Source organism: Nomascus leucogenys, chromosome 9 (genome assembly GCF_006542625.1).
Source record: "Nomascus leucogenys isolate Asia chromosome 9, Asia_NLE_v1, whole genome shotgun sequence".
In the NCBI taxonomy this organism is placed as follows: domain Eukaryota; kingdom Metazoa; phylum Chordata; class Mammalia; order Primates; family Hylobatidae; genus Nomascus; species Nomascus leucogenys.
Window position 1 is genome coordinate 35990748 of NC_044389.1, and position 21130 is coordinate 36011877.

Genomic DNA, 21130 nt, shown 5'->3' on the forward strand with positions numbered 1-21130 from the left:
TGCACTATTAAGATTTTGGCTTGTCTTAGGTGATTCAGGGGGAGGGTTGAAGGAACTGGATCTTTTCTCTGAACTGGATTTTATCTGATTGCTGTCAGAAACCTGAAATAATGCTATGATCGAGTATCTTACTAAATCCTATTTAGAAGGTTCACAATGAAGTGAGGCTGAAGCTGTAATTTGGTAGAGAAACAGTAGTCGCTCCTATTGGCTAAAATAGGGAGATGTCCCATTTTTGTGTTGTTTTATTGTTTTAGACAGTGTTCTTGTTTTTGTCTGAGTTCAGACGTATTATGGAATGGTCCTTTTTTTTTTGTCTTCATCGATTATGGTCACAGAATAGCTTTGTCTGATGTTGATGTTCAATGGAAATACCAAAACTCAGCTCTTGGATATCAGGAGCTACCTTTTCCTTCTCAGGTTTTATATTTACAACTCCATAAAATTTTTCAATGCTACTTTGGTATCATTTTAAAAAACAATTACTGTGTTATTAATGGACTATCAAATGCTTGATAGAAGTCATGTCTCTATTTGTTACTTGACATGATGAAAAGACATTTAGATTAATGTGTGCTTGTTATCCTCAGGATTTCCATTTGGATTCTTATTATTTCCTCAAAGAGAAAGAAAATGTCTTAAAACGAAATCCTATTTGAATATTAAATGAATATAACAGCATTGTACATACTTTTTTGAGGCTTGCATCTACTCAACATTGTTGCAAGCATCATCTGCCTTGTCGAAGGTAGCTTTAGTCTGTTTTTTTTTTAATTATTGACTGATGTTCATTATCTTAAATATTCCATAATTTACTTATCTATTCAAATACTCATAGACATTTGGGTTGTTCCAGGTTTTAGTCATTAAAGCAATACTACTGTAAATATTTTTATACATAGATCTTGGTACACACATCCAACAGTTTGTCTAGAAACTATGCAGATGCAGAACCACTGGGTCATTGGACATATGCTTTTTTTTTTTTTTTTGAGATGGAATCTTGCTCTGTCGCCCAGGCTGTGGTGCAATGGCACAGTCTTGGCTCACTGCAACCTCTGCCTCCCGGGTTCAAGCAATTCTTCTGCCTCAGCCTCCCGAGTAGCTGGGATTACAGGCACCCGCCACCATACCCAGATAATTTTTGTGTTTTTAGTAGAGATGGGGTTTCACCATATTGATGAGGCTGGTCTCTAACTCCTGACCTCGTGATCTGCCCAACTTGGCCTCCCAAAGTGCTGGGATTACAGGCATGAGCCACCGCTCCTGGCCAGGGCATGTGCTTTTTTATCATCATGGATAATACCAAACTGTTTTCTTCCAGCACTGCATCTCAGTTCCCATTGCTCCATATCCTCACCAACACTTAGTGTTGCCATAGCTTTTTATATTTGCCAATTTGGTGTAGGTTATAGCATTATCCTCGTAAACTTAATTTGCATTTATCTGTTCTACAACGATGTAGAGGATCTGTCCATGTCTCAGTTGGTCATTTGGATTTTCTGCTATTGTGAAGTGCCTTTTTAAGTCGTTTTCCCATTTTGTATTGAGTCATCTGTTTTTTCTTATTGATTTCAAAGAGTTCTCTCTGGATATATATATTCATTGTCAGTTGTATGTATTAGAAATATCCTCTTCCAGTGAAAAATTATATACACACATATGTATACACAAATCTTATATATAATACATATTATGTGTTATACGTATACATATATTTTTATGTATTATAATGATGTATATATATATAATGCTGCTTTCATAACTGTGTAAAGCTCTTTTGAGATTAATGAATAAAATACCATTCACTACCATTCATATGAAATATGACACTAACTAAAAAAATTCAAACACTGAATTTGCCAGTTGTCTCAGTATTTTTTGTGTTTGTTGGTTTTGTTGTTTAGTTAGTGGAATTATATGGTAAATTATATTTTCAACAAGCATTTTCATGACCCAGATAACTTTTTCAGGATTTTTAAGAATCAATTGTTAAACCACTTGTTATGGGATAAAAAAAGTATGCTTTATAGAGTTGCATGAAATATTTTAAAGATTTTAGTATTTAGAATTATGTTTTAACAAAATCCAGAAACCCAGTTATCTAAAGCTGTTTTTTAAATTTGGTTTCTTGAAAACCTAAAGAGTAAAATTTGCATTGAGATAGCATCACTTGTCTTCCTGTTCTATAGGGCTGGATCCACTTCCAGGAATGTAGGGATTTTACTTTCCCACAAAATGTTATTCTCCCTTGAAATCCCAAGAGCCAAGCATACCTGGTTTTAATCTCAGGTTCACCATAAATTACTTAGGTGATCTTCAGCAAACTTCTTTTCTACTTCACTAAGCTTCAGTACTCTTATGTAAAGGGGTATACTATTATTTTTACTTCAGAAAATTGTTGTGATGATTAAATTAGATTTATGTTTTCACACAGTGCATGTTCTCACAAATATTTGCCATTATTAAATTGGATTTCTACAATGGCTTCCTAATTGATCTTTTGTAAAACCTTATTTAATGTTGAATTTCTTCATTGGTGAAATGAGCTGAGCATATAATAAAGATTCAATAAATGGCAAATATCATGTTCTCTGCATATAATGACAATTCAATAAAGGAAAGGTATTATTAATTAATACAAAAGTTCAACATTAACATAATTGCTATAGTATAGTGACTAATACAGTTATGCTTCATATATAACTTTTATACATATATTAAAATCACTTTTACTTCTGCGTGATTCCAGAATATGCTTTTGCCTAACAGGGAAATTCTTACAGACAATATAGGGATATGTATATGATGATTAATAGAATAGCTCTGTCACTGTGGGATCAATCTTAATTTTAATCTTTTTTTGTAATAAAACTTTAATTGTGAAATCTTGTCAAGATGTGCCTTGAGAAGTAGCTTGAATTAATTAAATTTAATGATATATGTGAGAGCTGATTAGACAGAGTTTAGTGTATGTTAGGAACTTGGTAAATATTGATTAATTCATCCACGCATCCATCAGTAAAAATAAATAAATAAAAATTGTCAGCAAAACAGCCAAACAGATTGTAAACTGTTGTGGTAAAATGTCACCCTGATTCATATTTCTTGACATCTCATTTTGAATGAACAAAATGTATTTTTTTAAAGAAGTAAGATAATGCTTAGAATCAATTTTGTAAGTGGAACAAAAAAGATACAAAATTGTGGTGATAAGCTATCTCAGCCAAGTAAAACAATTATTTTAACAGAATAAATAAAAACCAAAATTATAACATCAATTACTTCTAGATATTACAGTTACAGATTTTTATTATCTTGTATATAATTTTCTGGTCATTCCAGATTTTCTGATATAGCATTTATGATCTAAAAAATGTTTTTAAATGAATGTTTGTTTTTAACATTTAAAAAAATTTAAATGAATATTTAAATGTTTTAAACATTTAAAAAATGTTTTAAAATGAATGTTTAAAATGCAGTAAGAGATTGGAGATTTGGCCAGGTGCAGTGGCTCACACCTGCAATCCCAGCACTTTGGGAGGCCAAGGCTCATGGATCACTTGAGGTCAGGAGTTCGAGACCAGCCTGGCCAACATGGTGAAACTGTTCTCTACTAAAAATACAAAAATTACTCGGGCGTGGTGGTGTGCCCCTGTAATCTCAGCTACTCAGGAAGCTGAGACAAGAGAATCACTTGAACCTAGGAGGTGGAGGTTGCAGTGAGCTGGAATGGTACCACTGCACTCCAGCCTGGGCAACAGAGTAAGACTCCATCTCAAAAAGGCAGAGAGAGAGAGCGAGAGAGAGAGATTAGAGATTAAATGGGTTATAGTTACAGGATTTAAAGACTGAAAAATTAATTGGATATTGGAAATGAGGATGAAACCAAGCCTTGGGTGACCATGTGGATGTTGGAGCTGTTCACAAAGAGAAAATACAGGAAGTGGAGCAGGTTTAAGTAAATGAGGGAGTAAAAGATTATTTCACTTTGGAAATATATTAGAGGTGCCTATTTAATGTGCAATAAGCAGTCTTCTGAAGTCATTGATGCAGAATTGAAACTCATGACAAAGATTTGGTCTGAAGATAAAGAATTTAGGAGTCATCAATAAATAGTTAGTGGGTAAGGCCATCCCAGTTAAGATGACCAAAAAGTACTTAATATGACCAGGTCAAAGATAGAATCTTTGAATGCCAAGGAGAAGGGTGGAAATAAAGAGCTCACCAAGATAACCACGACATGTGGCCAGGGAAGAAGGAAGAAAACTAGAAGATGGCTTCATAAAACCAAAGATAGGTTTTCAGGGAACTTGATGAAGGCTACAAGGAAATCAAGGAGTAAACCAAACAAACAAAACCATGAAAGACATTACAACGGTTGTCCTTGACAAAGACAGCTTTAGTGGTGTGTTAGGAACAGATTGCAGAGAATTAGGGAGTGAATGGGAAAAAAAGAAGGTGAAAACAATAAATATGGACTTCTACTTAAGTAAGCTTAGCAGTAGCATAAAAATATTTGACAGCTTGTTCAGTGTATCTTCATAATACAGCTTATGTCTGATATACCTGTTAGCAATTCTTTGAGGGAACTGATGACATTTACATGACTTTCAGCAATTGCTTTCGATATTGTCTTTCCACTGTATGTTGCATGTCCAATTTTACGAATATTTTGATATGCATAAATATCTATAAATGGAGTGTTATGTATGAGTACTTTGGGATCAGAATTTTTTATTTTAACCAGCAGCAGTGGTGAAATTACAGAATATTTGAAAAGTATCTGCAAGAATTTTTGCACTAAGTAGGAATAAACTACATTATTATAGCCTATTTAGCAGGTGTGAGCAAGACATAGGGGACAAAACAACTTATTACCTTTAACCATGAGACTTTTGTTTGTTTTACGTTTCAGATGATAAGTCTTTCTATTACCTTGCCTCTTTTAAAGTCACAAATATCAAATATAAAGAAAATTATGGCATAAGATCTTCAAGAGAGTTTATAGAAAGGAGTCATCAGATTGAAAGAACGGTGAGCTCAACAGAAATTTTAAATGTTTATTAATGTGTCTTTTGCATCAGTTTGAATGTGGGTGTTATATAGGAACTTAGTCTCAATTTCTTCTTTTGTATAATGGAGATAATATAGTATGTAAGTCATATAGTTGTGAGGATTAAATTACTTAATATGTATAAAATATTCAGTATACTGTGTGTACCATCAAATGTATATAGTAGATTAGAGTAGGCAACTAATTAACTCCTGAGAAATTGTTGGTTGAAACAAATGTTTCTCTATTTTTAACTCTTGATTTTATCTTTTTTGATTCATTTTCTTTATTCTTTTTTAACATAAGAATATAGAGTTGCCACAATCAGCTTACCAGTTTGTTTATTTTGACAGCACTTAAAAAGATTATATAAAAGGACATGGTATATCTATAATTCTTGATATTAATCTGAAATCTAGTTATGACTCACGTATTTTGTTTTTTAAATAGCTAATGTATTTATCAAGTTATTTCTAATTTTTTAAGTATATTGGGTGAGCCATCTCCTTAACTGTCATAGCAGAAAGGCAGAGAGAATAGTCTTCCATTTTTTGTCCCATGAAAAGCATGGCTATGGAGATCATAGATTTGTTTAGCAAAATTCAGTATATTAGCTTCGATTGTAGTCTTTTAAACTTATAAGAGTTATTCTAGAACCAAGAATTAATGGCCAAATAGGAAGAGCACTATGTTAATATGATTCTTTATGATTAGCTTTAGACACTGATCTCCTTCAATAAAAGATGAGAACTTTAGCATTCCCATTCTCCCTCACTATACTATCCTTTCTCTGTATTATTCACAATGTGAGAAAATATTTACAATTTACCCTGTTATTTACATAAGTTGATTCTAAATGTTGAAAAGCAATAAGAGCATTTCCATTTCCATGGCTATTCAAATGGCGTTTTTGTTTTTTACAATTATTACCACAGTTCTTATGCCATTCAAATAATGTTCCTGGAATTAAGTATGAATATATTTTCTCTCTCTTTCGTGTGTGTGTAACACCTCCACCATTTTACTGTATTATCAGACATTTCCAAGATCTTGATATTTCTTTAAATCTTCTTTTCTAAAACCTTATGTTTCCTGCTCCATTTCAACTAGTTGTGCTGTAGGTCCACTTTACAAAGGTAAACCTAACCAAGACAGGACTGCACCCTTTTGTGAGATCCATTGCTTCTTGCATCTCATGTTTTCGTTGATATAGTAAGATATGCCCTCAAGTACCTTTTCTAAGAAAAAGTTCATGGGATGTAAAATTTATGAATTATTTCATACTGAAAAAATCCTGTATTCTATATTTCACTCAGTTGAAAGTTTGGATGCACAACTTTAAATCGAAAATCATTCATTTCCCTAAAAGTTCATGTACTGTGATGCCTCTGCCTTTTTTTCTTTTTGCTTAGGATTGCTTTGGTGATTTGGACCCTTTTTTGGTTCCGTATAAGTTTCAGAATAGTTTTTTTTTTTCTAATTCTGTAAAAAGTGATCTTGGTACTTTGATAGAAATAGTGTTAAATCTCTAAATTGCTGTGGGCAGTATGGTCATCTTAATGGTATTGATTCTTCCAATCCATGATCAGGTTTATGAGACAATGTTTGTTTTGTCTCTGATTTCTTTCAGCAGTGTTTGGTAGTTCTCCTTGGAGGGATCATTTACCTCTTCGATTAGATGTATTCCTAGGTATTTTATTCTTTTTGTGGCTATTGTAGATGGGATTGCATCTTGATATTGCCGTCAGCTTGAACATTATTGGTGTTTTAAAATGCTACTAATTGTTTTATGTTGATTTTTTGTATCCTGAAACTTTAATGAAGTTTATCAATTCTGGGAGCATTTTTTGTGAAGTCTTTGTTTTCTATACATAGAATCATATCATTTGTGAAGAGAGATTGTTTTACTACTTCTTTTTCTATTTGGATGCCTTTTACTTTTTTCTCTTGCCTCATTACTCTGTGTAGCACTTCTAGTACTATGTTGAATAGGAGTGGAGAGAGTGGGCATCCTTGTTTTGTTCCAGTTCTCAAGGGGAATGGTTTCAGCTTTTGCCCATTCAGTGTGATGTTGGCTGTGGGTTTGTCATAGATAGCTCTTATTATTTTGACATATGTTCCTTCAATGCCTAGTTTGTTGAGGGTTTTTATCATGAAGGGATGTTGGATTTTATTAAAAGCTTTTTCTGCATCTATTGGGATGATCATGCTGTTTTTAATTCTGTTCATATGGTGAATCACATTTATTGATTTGTGTATGTTGAGCCACTTGCATCCCAGGAATAAAGCCTACTTGATTGTGGCAAATTAACTTTTTGTGCAGCTCGATTTGGTTTGCTGGTATTTGGTTGAGGATGTTTGCGTATATGTTTATAAGGAGTATTGGCCTGATATTTTCTTTTTTCATGTGTCTTTGTCAAATTTTGGTATCAGGATGATGCTAGCTTTGTAGAATGAATTAGGGAGGACTCCTTTCTTCCTGATTTTTTGGGAATAATTTCAGTAGGATTGGTACCCATTTTTCTGTGTCTGTCTGGTAGAATTTGGCTGTGAATTCGTATGGTCCAGGGATTTTGTTGGTTTGTAGGTTTTTTATTACTGATTTAGTTTCAGAACTCATTATTGGTCTGTTCAGGTTTTCAATTTCTACTTGGTTCGATCATGGAGGTTATATGTTACCAATAATTTATCTATTTCCTCTAGGTTTTCTAATTTACATGCATGGGGTGTTCATAATAGACTGAGTATTTCTGTGGGATTGTATTTCTGTGGGATTGGTTGTAATGTCAACTTTGTCATTTCTGATTGTACTTATATGGATTGTCTCTCTTTTCTCTAATTTAGATAGCTATCAGTCTTGTTTATTCTTTCAATAAACCAAAAATTTGGTTTTGTTGATCTTTTTTTACAGATTTTTGTGTCTCAATTTAGTTTCGTTCTGCTCTGATTTTAATTGTCTTTTATTTTGCTAGCTTTGGTGTTGGTTCATTGTTGTTTTTCTAGTTTCTCTATGTGCATTGTTAGATTGCTAATTTTAGATCTTTCTAACTTATTGGTGTACGTGTTTAGTGCTATAGACGTTCCTCTTAACACTGCTTTCGCTGCATCCCAAAGATGTTGATGTCTTGTGCCTTTACTGTCCCTAATTTCAAAGAAATATTTGATTTTTGCCTTAAATTTGTTGTTTACCCAAAGGTAATTCAGGAGCAAGTTGTTCAATTTCCATGTAGTTGTGTGGTTTCCAGATATCTTCTTGGTAATGATTTCTATTGTTATTGCACTGTGGTATGAGAGTGTGCTTGCTGTGATTTTTTTTTTAATTTATTGAGGCTTGTTTTATGGGCAAATACTTGATTTATCTTGTAGTATATTCCACATGCAGATGAGACAAATATATATTCTGTGGTTGTTGGGTGTAGTATTCTGCAGGTGTTTGTTGGGTCCAGTTGGTCAAGTGTCAAGTTTTTGTCCACAATTTCTGTGTTAGTTTTCTGCCTCAATGGTCTGTGTAATGCTATCAGTGGGACTGTTGATGTTTCCCACCATAACTGTGTAGCTGTCCAAGTCTTTGTAGGTCTAGAAGACTTGTTTTATGAATCTGAGTGCTCCAATGTTGGGTGCGTATATATTTTGGATGGCTGAGTCTTCTTGTTGAATTGATCCTTTTATCATTATGTAATGGCCTTGTTTTTCCTTCTTTACCATTCTTGCTGCTTTTGTTTTCTGTTTGCATGACAGATCTTTCTCCATCCCTTTACTTTGAGCCTATGGGTGTCATTACACGTGAGATGGTTCTTTTGAAGGCAGCAGATTGTAGAATCTTGTGTTTTTATCCAACTTGCCACTGTATGCATTTTAAGTGGGACATTTAGACCATTGACATTTAAGTTAGTATTGATATGTGATATTTTGTTCCTGTCATGTTATTAGATGATTGTTTTGTAGATGATTGTATAGTGGCTTTATGATGTCTGTGGGCTATGTACTTAAATGTGTTTCTTTGTTAGCTGGTATTGTTCCTTCATTTTGACATTTAGCATTCTCTTAAGGACCTCTTGTAAGGCTGATAGTGGTAACGAATTCCCTTAGCTTTTGCATATCTAAAAATAATTTTATTTCTGCTTTACTTATGAAGCTTAGTTTGGCAGGGAATGAAGTTCTTGGTTAGAATTTCTTTTCTTTAAGGATGCTGAAAATAGGTCCCCAGCCTCTTCTGGCTTATCAGGTTTCTGCTGAGATGGCCTGATGAGGTTCCATTTATAAGTGACATGACCTGTCTTTGTAGCTACCTTTAAGATTTTTTTTTCTTTTGCAGTAACCTTGGTGAATCTGATGACCGTATGCCTTGAGGATTGTTGTCTTATATTGCCTCTTGTAGGAGTTCTTTGAATTTCTTGAATTTGCAGGTCAACTTCTCTAGTGAGACTGGGGAGATTTTTGTGGATCCTTTGCTTAAATATGTTTTCCAAGTTGTTTGTCTCTCTTCTTGTCTATCTGGAATGCCAGTGGGTCATAGGTTTGGTCTCTTTACATAATCTCATGTTTCTTGGAGGTTTCGTTCTTTTTTAAAATTTCTTTTTTCTTTATTTTTGCCTAAGTTGATTCAAAGAACTGGTCTTCGAGCTCTGAGATTCTTTCCTCAGCTTGGTCTATTCTGTTGTTCCAACTGTATTATAAAATTCCTGTAGTAAATTTTTCAATTCTAGGAGTTTAGTTTGGTCCTTTCTTAAAGTGGCTATGTCATCTTTCACCTCTTGGATCATATTACTGGACTCATTGGATTGGATTTCAACTTTCTTCTGCATCTCAATGAGTATCCTTGCTATCCAGATTCTACATTCTATATCTGTAGTTTTAGTCATTTCAATCTGGTTAAGAAACATTGCTGGGGAAGTAGGGTGATTGTTTGCAGGCAAGGAGACAGTCTGACTTTTTGAATTGCCAGAGTTCTTGCACCTATTCTTTTTCATATGAGAGGTCTCATGTTCCTTTATCTTTTTGAATTTGCTGTCGTTTGAATGGGGCTTTTTTTTTTTTCATTCTTTATTTCCCTTGAGATTTGGGCTGTTGTATAAGTTGAGTATAGTCTGTTGTCTTCATTTCTTGGTACTTTCAGAGGGCCAGAGTTCTGTACTGGTCTTTATTTGTGGCTAGATTCTTGCATGGGTTTCATAAGCACGTGTTCTGGAAGAATTTTGTTGGTGTTACAATTAAGACTGTGATCCAGTAGATGGTGCTTAAGAGTAATGACTGGCAGATAGGCTGTTAGCTGCCCTGCTCTTGTGTATTTCAGTGTGTTTGCAACAGTGCTCTGTGGTTGTGGCGTTGAAGAGAGATGATGCTCTTACCAGGTCCATCCCTGTGCCTTAGGGGGCCCCCTTTAATCACTGGCACCATGCCCTCATTTCCTTAGCCTCAAGGGGTGCCCAGGCAGGCTGTGTTTCTGCCTCTACTAGTGATAGTCCAAGCCAAAGATTAGGTTGCCAAGAAACCTGCAATGTTGTGGAAGCTTGGTGGAGTCAGAGCAGATTGTGGGGTATATGTGAAGGTGGTCTGTTGATGCTTTGACCTACTGTCAAGGGTGGGGGATCTCTCGGCAGGGTGGTGTTGTCATGGGTATGCAGCTTATGTGGTGCTCGTGGCTCACAGTTTTTTTTTTTTTTTTTTTAATTTTTCTGCACACAAAAACAATAAACATCCTCTAAAAATACATACAAACAAAAAGATGCGTATCAAACATATTAGGAAGGTTACACATGGGAAGTCGGGGAATAGAAATGGGGGGTGGGAGTTAAAATAAATGAGAGAGGGACTTTATATGGATCAGTGATAACAACTCAATCCTCTATTTGACAAAGAAGAGGGAGAAGGAAGAGGAAGAAAAAGAAAGTGGGATAAAGGATCAGAAAGGGAGGAAAATAGAAAAAATTAGAGTATGACTCCAGGGTAGACCTGTTTTGTTGTCACTGAGTTGGTTGGTTGGTTTGTCTGTTGTATTTTTCATGTTTCGCCAAGTTGGCCAGACTGGTCTCGAACTCCTAGCCCGAAGTGATCAACCCGCCTCGCCCCCCAGAGTGCCGGGACCACAGGCGTGAGCCACCACGTCCAGCCCCCACATTGCTTCTGGCCTCCGTGGTAGACCTCCCAGACGGAGCAGCCGGGCAGAGGCGCTCCTCACTTCTTCCCAGACACGGGGTGCGTGGCTCACAGTTTTTTTGCCCAGCAGATAGCTGTGGGGCCTGCCCAGCTTGTTCTCCCTCACCCAAGTTTCCTTCTGTTTGCTCCCTGAGTATCTGGCCCAACCAGCTGGTTTTGTCCCAAGCCTTCTGTACCCAGATCACTGGGCTATTAGGTGTCCGGAGCTGTGGTGCTGCTTTGGGCAGAGGCAGTGGCTGTCAGACAGGCCACACTCTTTCTGGATTATCCCCGTAGAGGGAGGCACACCAGCTTCTGTACCAGCCCATGAATCCATGTCTCACTCTTCTCAGTGTTCTGAGAGTGGGGGCTCTTCCCCTGCTCAAGCACCAGCCACAGATCTCAGCTTGGCACTCCTGAACTATGTGCTCTAACCTGACGGGGTTGAGATTGAGCCTGCAGCTTTGTCTTCTGGCCTCTTGTGGTTGGAGACTGGCTCTGCTTGGGGAGCAGATATGCTCGCAAACCAGTAAAGCACTCGTACTGGGCAGTGGAGGTTCTGCTGTGCGCATGTTCTTGTGGGAGCAGCCAGGTAGCATCCTTGGGAGGGGCTGGTGGACAGCCCGCTGTACAGAAGAGACACACCCCAGTCTCATGAGAAAGGCAGCCCTGCTCTCTCCTGGCCCTGCAGTCAGCAGAGGAAGGGGGAGAGCCTTGGAGGATGGGTTCCTGTGGCCGTGTTTTGCTGTAGCTGCCCCACATGCAAAACCCTCTGGGATCCATGCAGGCAGGAGCTCTCTCTGCCGACTCTCGAGGCAGATCCCCTGCCGATTCAAGTGTCTACGGGGGTCGTGGGGTCTCTTGTAGGTATGATCCTAGAGATCCTCAGCAAGAGTGAATGGCCTCACAGTCACTTCATTCACCCCTTCCCTAGTTGGTGTTCAGGGCCGGGAGCTAGTCCTAACATCCAGCAAGACCACACAGGGTTGCCAGCTTCCTCATCTTCAGCCTCTGTGTCTGCAGTGCCTCTCTGTCAACTCTGAGTGTTTTCTCTCCCAGAGATCTGTTTGATGTATGTTGGCTTACTCAATATTTTGGTCTCTCTCAGTGGGAAAGTTCCTTTCTGGCTGTATCTGGGCAGCCGTCTTGCCTCTCCCCCAACAAGATCTCAGTTATTTTTCATTGGTGGCAAAGAGAGGAGGTGAGTGAAACATATCCACTTTAATGATATATTAATACTTTAAATCATGGTTCTTCAGCAAAAATTTTGAAGATTATCTGTCTCTACCATCTTTCTATGCCCAAAAGCCACATGAAAGCCATACGTGTGGTAGAGTTTGCATGGAACTGTTTTGTTTAAAAACTGGATTTATATTTTGACAGTACTCCATCGTTTTTGCCAAAGTTAAAAAAAAAGATTATTCTGATAATTAAAACAAGATACTAATTGTTTACATACTGAGACTTGCTAGTGTGATTAAATTAATATTAATTACTTAAAATTAATGTGTGAAGTATCGCTACTTAACTAAATGGAATGCAGGAATGATTTATCAAGTACATATCCTAGGACAAGCAATCTTTCTAACAGACTGGTCTCCATTTTCGCCTTGGGAGCATCCAGTAATTAATGTACTTCTGCTAAGATTCCACACCTCAAAGCCAATGCTGTAAAAAATTGTTTGTTTAGATAAAAATAAATATAAACACGAGTTCTGGAATTTTTCCATATGTTCTATGATACATTGACTTCACTTTGGAACTGAATGCTCAGGACAATCCAAAAAGATAATACTATAAATGACATGACAGTTATTATAGTTGGATAGGTAAGTGATTTCCAAAATAAAGACTGGAAAATTCTCATGACTTCCATCCACTATGCAGAATTTTCAGTATCAAAAGGCTACAGATGTTGACTCCATAACTTTCTAATCTCATTTCTCAATAATAGCTTCTCACTGAAACCATCTTTACTGGGCTCTTTATATTCTAAAACTACAACAACTAGCTTGAGGGACTATGTTTTAAAAGGACATCTTAAAGATATTTCTTTTTTCATTCTTTGTTCCCCTCCATTTTAAGAGATTAACATTTGCAATACAAAAACTTCTTTAGAGACAATAAATATTACCTTTAAAAACACTTTTTCATTTAAATTTATTGAATCTTTTCCTGGCTGTTAGCTAAAAACCTTATGTAAAACTTGGGGATGTGTGATGATAGAACTTCCAAAGAATAGAGACATTGAAATAGATGCATAGCAGAGCATTATCTAGTACCAATTAATTTATTTTTGTATAGGTTATATTCCAAAACACAGAACTTATGACTAGGGGATCTTGATTAAATAATTTACTAATCAAGATTTTTCAGAAAAAAATTCATAAGGAAGTGAGGACAGCAGGAAAGGGCAAAGGAAGAAGCTAGATAAAGATGTAGTTTCAAAAATGTAGCCTCAGCATGATTTCTCTGGGAGATCTGGAGCTTAGATTAATCACGGAGGTGATTCTTCCCAGAAATTAGAGGGTTGGGTTGTTTGTCTGACACCGGTGGATCTGCCCAGGGAAGGTGGAGCGTAGCCTACCAGATGTTACTGAACAAGGTGCTCAGGTCGGACAAGGACAGTCCTCTGGAGAAGTGCAGGTGTGAACTGTTATCAGTCAATTCTCGAAGCTGGGTCATGGGTACACCTCCCCACTCAGTGCAATTTGGATAGAGGACAAATATCTGCTACAGTTCTTTTCTCACAACTCATTATCATGTAAGTAATTTCAGCTTCTTAAATAAATTTCATAGGAAAGAAGGAAAAGTTTATTTGCTTGATAAGTGACTGCAAGCAATAATTCCCCATTGGCCTCGGCCTCCAGATAACCCAGCTCATGATCCTGGCTTTGCTTTGTTTCCTTCTGTGGCTCTGTCAGTGATTTCATCCATTCCCATAATAGGAGTTCAGAAGAAGAAAAATCCCTTTGAGTCAGCAGGAAGCTTTCCTGGAGAGGAAAGAGTAAAAGAATCAGTTTTGTTGGTGTTTTTGCCCTCTGCTAGCACATATTCCCTTGACAGTAACAGGAAATTTGCATAACCTGTCTGATTATTTTCATGGGTGGACCTCAAAAGGGATTCCCTACCTGGCATGCAGTAACTACTGATCTTCCTTGCGGACTTAATCTGCATTCAGTTCACAACCAAAGGAAAGATGCAAGCTCAAACTTACCAAAAACAGTACCTGGGTGGTATGAAGCTAATTAGTCAGAGCCATATGTATTGTTTCAAATATGTTATTTTGTTTTTTAATGCTGGAGTTCAAACCAAAGACTACAATTGGTATCTGATTTTAAGGTGAAGTTTTTTCCCCCATTTTACTATGAGCACATTATCTTGTTTCATATAGAATAATCTCTAGTAAAATGATCTATTCTTAGGTTTGAACTGTAAAAAGGGAAAGGATACAATTAGTTTTTGTAGTTTGGATCACTTTAAAAGCATCATATTACTGAGTTTCCAACAGAAAAAAGTAAATACGAGTTAAACTTTCCAGAAACTAGTTATAACAATGATTAGGTATCTGGGGAGGAATAGCTCCTCTACCCCTGTTAAACTTAGAAGCAGTAAACAACCTCTGAAGAGATTATCTCTTAGGAGATTTATATCCAGGGAATAAAAGATGCCTTTGAGGGCGTCTTTAAGGGTTTCCTTCACCATGACCTTCCTACCTGCCTGTCTCCCACCAACTTTAACATCTGTCTTCAAATATGTAATTAATTCAAGGTTGTCAAAGTCACTTAATGCACTTAACACAAGATCTAAAGATGGCTTCCCTGGGTTCATATTACAGAGCCACCACTTCCTGTGCCACCTTAGACAAGATTATATATCCTGAGTCTCAGTTTTTTCATCTATCAAATGGAGCTGATGAGAATGATACATTTCCTCCTAAGGTAGTGTGAGTTTAAAACAAAAGAATCAGTCCAATGCCTGCCATGCAGTATGGAATTAATACTTGTAAGCTTTTAGTAAAGCTCACACCAGTATTGTACTACACCAGAATATGCCATTTTTTAAATAGAGGTTGACGCGTTGGGGGACCATGGTTTGTTAGTATCACATTTTAGTTTGAATTGAATCTTGATATTTTCTTATACTCTAATATAATAAGACTCCTAATCCTTCCCCAAAGTGTCATATGTACACAGTTCAGAATTTCAGAGGACATTTATCAGAAGTGCTAGAGATATAAAAATCACCTTTTCTCCCTGTTCCCTGAGTAATGGAAATAAAATGAGCTCAGAGAAGCTTAGTGAAATTGTAAGTGTCATGACTCAGAACTGATCCAAACCTGAGGAATGACCCAAATATGTGAGGTCACCACTGGGGCCTCCTGGGTCCCACCTTTCTGCAGATAACCACAGATTTCTACTTTCACTTGGCAACACAATTTGCAGATAAAACAATGTGTTACCATCTTCTTTCCTTTACCATATTGTTGATTCTTAATTCATTAATTCATTCACTCATTTATTTGTCAAACATGGCTTGTGTGTTTACTGTGGGCCAGACAATGTGTGGAGCATTGGAGATACAAACATAAATCTCACTCCCCGCCTTAAACAGTTCATAGTCTAGAGTGAGAGAGACACTATTGTAAACCAGTGTGATAATTGCTATTAGTGTAATAAAATCATTTTCAAGATGACAAGGTGGCCCAAATAAAGGAGTGTTCAACTTTGAGAAGGGCAAGTTAGAGCTAACTTGTCATTAGAGTTTCTCAAGTAAGGTAAGGGTGTAATTGAAGAAATTTGCCAGGGAGGGGGGAAAGTCGTAGGAAGAGGAAAATGAATGTGCACAGTCACAGAGGTGTGAACCAGCCTACTGTGATTAGGAAAGAGCAATTAAATCAGTAGATAAGAGGTTTTGGCCCCTCTCCAGCTGGACCAGGCTCAGGGGAGGGGGTTACAAAAGAGGTAAGCAAGTGGGAGTAAGGGTGGGATGGGGGTGGCCAAAGGCCAGGAGACCATCCACCGCTTCCTGGGAGGGCTGTGCCTGTAGTGGGTTTGTTAGTGGGCAGAACAGGGCAGGGCAGGTTAGCCAAGCCTCCTATCTCCGCTTCCGTCTTCCATCTCCCAACGTGGTCATCCTGGCTGCCATGGAACCCTCTCCACTCAATGGCGTGGAGTCCTGGCTACCACCTGGGATGGTGTGGAGCCTGCCGGCACACCGCCCACTACCTAAGGTGCTAGGCTGCAGGAGCTGGCAGCCCTTGCTCAAAGCCTGCTGTTCCTTGCACAGTTGATGGTCTTTCTTATTTGCATCATCCATCCCATGTTCTGTGGACATCTGGGCAGTCAAGTTGAATAGTGTTACACTTGTGAATAATACTGGTATTTCGGTTAAAGCTGGATTAGCCTCCCCTTGTGACAAGCTAGTGTCTCAATCCTTTGTAGGCAAGAACCTAAAATGTGTGGGGACCATACTTCAAAGAGGAATCCTTATCTTGATGCTGTGTTGTTTTCCTTGCTGGGCCATCTTTCTCAATACTGACAGCATCTTCCTGCTGTTAAGCGGATCCTGACATCACCAGGATGGTCCAAATTTATGTGATGATTTTCATTCTTGCTCTTCCAGCAGCATTCCCGTTCTGGCTGCAGAGGAGATATTTACAAAAGTCAGGGCATCATCTTGCCTTAAGTTACCACTGGAATCACAGAGAATGCAGTCTACGTGGGCCTCAGTGCACTCTTGCTTGTAGATTGTGGAACTTAGAGGGTTAGAATCTGCCTGGGCCAACACCACTTCCCAGTTCTTCCTGTCTGCACTTCTTTTCCTCCACATGTAGTGGAAAAAAAAACTCATATCAATACTTGGGGAGGTTGGACTAGGGACTTTTCCCAGGAGTGGGGCGCCTACATCCAGCTGGCTATCCCAGTATGCTCATGGTATATATTGAGTGACAGACTGTTTTAATTGGAACCCTTCTTGCAGGACTGATTAATGTGACAGAGCTGGAAGCTCAGGGCATCATCATCTGTGAACTGGCCTTTGTAGTCTACATGGTTGCCCCCTGGCTTTGGTGTGGCAGCCTGTGTACGAGTGGGCAATGCTGTGGGAACAAGGAATCCTGAGCAGACTCGGTGTTCTCACTTTACTCTTCTGTGTGCCAGTGTGTGTGCACTTGCGGCAAGTGTTTTACTGTTGTTTTGAAGAGTGTGGTTGCCTATGTATTTGCCATTGACAAAGATATTATTTCCCTTTGTGAGCCAAGTGATGCCTGTTTTTGCTCCTCTTCATCTATGTGATGCACTTGCAAGTACCTTTGGTGGAGTCGTGAGAGGCACAGGAAAATGGAAGATTGGTTCTATCTTGACTGCTATTGGTTATGGGAAAACCTTTTTTGTTTTCCCGTGGGAGTATCTCTGATGTTTGCTGCTAAACTTTGGATAATAGGACTCTGGTCTGGATTGAGCATGTCTTTCAAGACCTTTTCTCTTTAGTGTACATCTTGAGAATAAACTAGAACAGAGTTGCAGAGCAGGCACAGGTTTGAGCTAGTCTAAAAGGGTACAAAGAGACCATAGCTACCCCAACAGAGCTGTCTATCCCAGAAAGAGAAGTAACAGATGGAGTGATTTTGCCTGATATTGTCAGACCAGAGCGCCAGATCACACAACCGATGGAAGAAAACACCCAATATGCAGTGCCCTCTGTTGGGGATGTTTTGACATTGAGACAGTTGATTTTCTATTGTGGAATGGCTTTTGCTGTTGCTATTGCTATCCTTTTAGCAGGAATTTTAATAACAGTTTTCAATGACTATAGTTAAAGTAGAAAAATCATCACCAGCCTTCAATTAGAAATGGTAATTATATGCCTTATATTAAGCGTGGAAGGAGACCTTGTTATCTGGACAGTGGTTTTACTCTCAACTCTGGGTGGAAAGGTGATGTCTCCATGATTATTCTGAGAAACTGTGTTACTTTAATGGAAATCAAGAAAGGAGGTATAACTTTAAGCAAACTTTTGTCTGTTAACTGTAACATGATTTCTAAGTATGTAAATTTGATTTTTCCTGCTGTAAATGTTCTTTATTCTTTCTTTTTTTTTTTTTCTTTTTTTTGAGACAGAGTCTCACTCTGTTGCCCAGGCTGAAGTGCAGTGGCCTAATCTTGGCTCACTGCAAGCTCCGCCTCCCAGGTTCAGGCCATTCTTCTGCCTCAGCCTCCCAAGTAGCTGGTACTACAGGCAGCTACCACCATGCCCAGCTAATTTTTGTATTTTTAGTAGAGACGGGGTTTTACCTTGTTAGCCAGGATGGTCTCGATCTCCTGACCTCGTGATCCACCCGCCTTGGCCTCCCAAAGTGCTGGGATTACAGGTGTGAGCCACTGCACCTGGCCTATTCTTTCTTATGTTGAATATCTTTCTTCTTCCAGGAAAATGGTTCATTGTCCTATAAATTGTTATTGGTGACCTAGTTTTCTTTTATTTCTCTTAATGTGCTTAATCTTGTCACTGAGTATATATTAAGTACCTGTTCAAGTCCTGTCTAGGATATTGCCATATAAGCTTTTACAAAATAAACACCTTAAAATGAAAGAGAGAGAGAGAGAGAGAAGACTTTGAAGGTAGGGATGGGGCAAAGTAGGGGCCAATGAAGGGGTAAGATTGTGTTGAAGGAAATATTGAACTTGAGGCAGGGCCTAATATACTCTGGTGTGCATTTTAAAGATATCATCCTGGTTGCAGCATTCGGAGGGAACAACTGAGGGGACAGAAGATAGGGTAGAACCACATCAACATGCCATGAGGAGGCTGCTGCAAAGGCCCAAATACAAGTTTCTAAGGAGCTGATTTGAGACCATAGCAATGAGATTGAATCAAGGGAAGTGGATTTAACATTTAGGAGGTAAAGTCTACTGGGCATTATTACTACATTAGAAGACTCAGGGAGAGGAAGGAATCTTGTGGGGAGGGAGACTTTCCCTCCTCTGACAGGATGTAGAAATTGGGGGCAAAATTTACCATGGAAATAGATCTTATGTAAACTTACATCGACCTGTTATTCTGACTGATAACTCTCAGCCCAGTGCTTTAAAAATTTCTTTTTATCTATTTATTATTTATTTTGAGACAGATTATGACTCTGGCTGATTTTTGTATTTTGGGTAGAGATGGAGTTTCGCCATGTTGCCCAGGCTCGTCTGGAACTCCTGGGCTAAAGCAATCTATCCACCTTGGCCTCCCAAAGTGCTTGGATTACAGGCATGAGCCACTGCACCCAGCTAGCCCAGTGCTTTTTTGACAAAAAGGCAGTGCCTCAATAGCCAGCTGGAGTCAGAACCCTTTAGGAAATCCGTTTCCTGAATACTGAAAAAGTTCCAATGGCTTAGACTGGAAAAGCTAAGTAATGAAATGCTGATGGTATAAGAGTGTGGTGAAACTTATTCCCAAGCATAGTACCAGTTGTGAAATCCTGTCTCTCATAGAGATGATTAACAAGTGAGGGTGTCAGAGTCACATGGCAGAAGTCATTTCAAGTCATGTCAAATGGTCTAGTGATGACATAATCATTTAAGAAATCAACAAATTCTATCAATACTGGATGAGATGCCATATTTGGGATGAGTGCAGCAAACAAGGTAGGCTTTCTTAGAAATAAAGATGCTGTCTTAAAAAATAGCATGTACTTTTAATTTACTTGACAGTATTTAAAACTATCATCAATAGCTTAGTAGATACCAGACAAGTTGTAAAATGTGTGATATAATTTCACTTAATTCTCAAATCAACTGTATAAGGCAGATATTGTTGTTATCCCATTTTACAGAGGCTTAGCAAAGTTGAACAATTTTGTTGTGGTTATTTGGTTCCACAAAGATTAGACCCCAGGTTTAATCTTACTACTGTCAATCTACCCATTAACATGACTGGGAATAAGCTGAAAATCTTTTTTTTTTTTTTGCCCAAGTCTCTAGATAAGACAAGGAATAACACTTTTCTTAAGACTAATACTTCTTTTAAAAAATTATTTTTCTATTTTACTTTTAAGTTCTGAAGACTAATACTTATTTTTTAAAAATCAGATGTCTAGGATATTTCGACATTCTTCTGTAGGCGGTCGATTTATCAAATCTCATGTTATCAAATTAAGGTATGTAAATTTGGTTTATAATTTCAAGTTAATACTGTTAAGATGAGGTATTTGATGAACCTAATTGCTTAGCTGCCCTGAGCAAGTCTTTACAGCAACACAGAGATTTCATAAATCTTGAACAGCCCAAGGGTTCCTACCTATTTCCCAATCACAATAGAAAGTCATAAGGTGCTTTGAGACAAGAAAATATCAGCTATTGGATAGAAAAAGAGGAAACAAATACAAGAAACAGGGGAATGACACAGTTAACATTCCCTCTTTCCCCGGTCTCTTAAGCTAGGGGCTAAGTAGAACTTAATGTCTTTTCCATTTTCCTCATTTTAAGCCTACTCCACCATCAGACAATGACTTTCTTTGCAGTAAAGTTTTTCTTTCATGACAGTGCATGTTTATTGTTAGTTTAAAATGGTTTTTCATTTTGATGCTTTGGTGAAAAATAATATACAAAAATTAATCATTAAGTTATTAACAGAGACTAAAATTATAGAATCCACCCTGAATATGTTTTTACATGTTGTCTAAAAAGCTGAGATTCCATAGTGATATATATCTCTCTCTCTTTTTATATATATATATTTGTAATATTTGTTTGTTTGCTTCACTTCTTGGTGATAAAGTAAATATAAATATGGTTAAATGATTAAGGAATCCATGTCTTTCCTTTTTCTCTTGCACTTCTTTCTTTCATACCTTCTTGACTTTTTTTCTTTCTCCTTTCCACTTTTCTCTCCTCCCTCTCTCCTTCTTTCCCTTTCTCCTTTTCTTCCTTTGTTCTTTTATCTATCCAA

The 21130-nt window shown here is 37.7% G+C and overlaps 1 protein-coding gene across 1 annotated transcript in view; it reads left to right on the forward strand.

The window, feature by feature from the left end:
• Nucleotides 1-21130, forward strand: part of TMPRSS11F (transmembrane serine protease 11F) — a 74460-nt gene that overhangs the window by 35111 nt on the left and 18219 nt on the right. Inside the window, exons 3-4 of the mRNA XM_003268428.2 lie at nt 4919-5037; nt 20272-20339. Coding sequence (XP_003268476.2) covers nt 4919-5037; nt 20272-20339 — 187 coding nt within the window. The remainder of the gene's footprint in view (nt 1-4918; nt 5038-20271; nt 20340-21130) is intronic.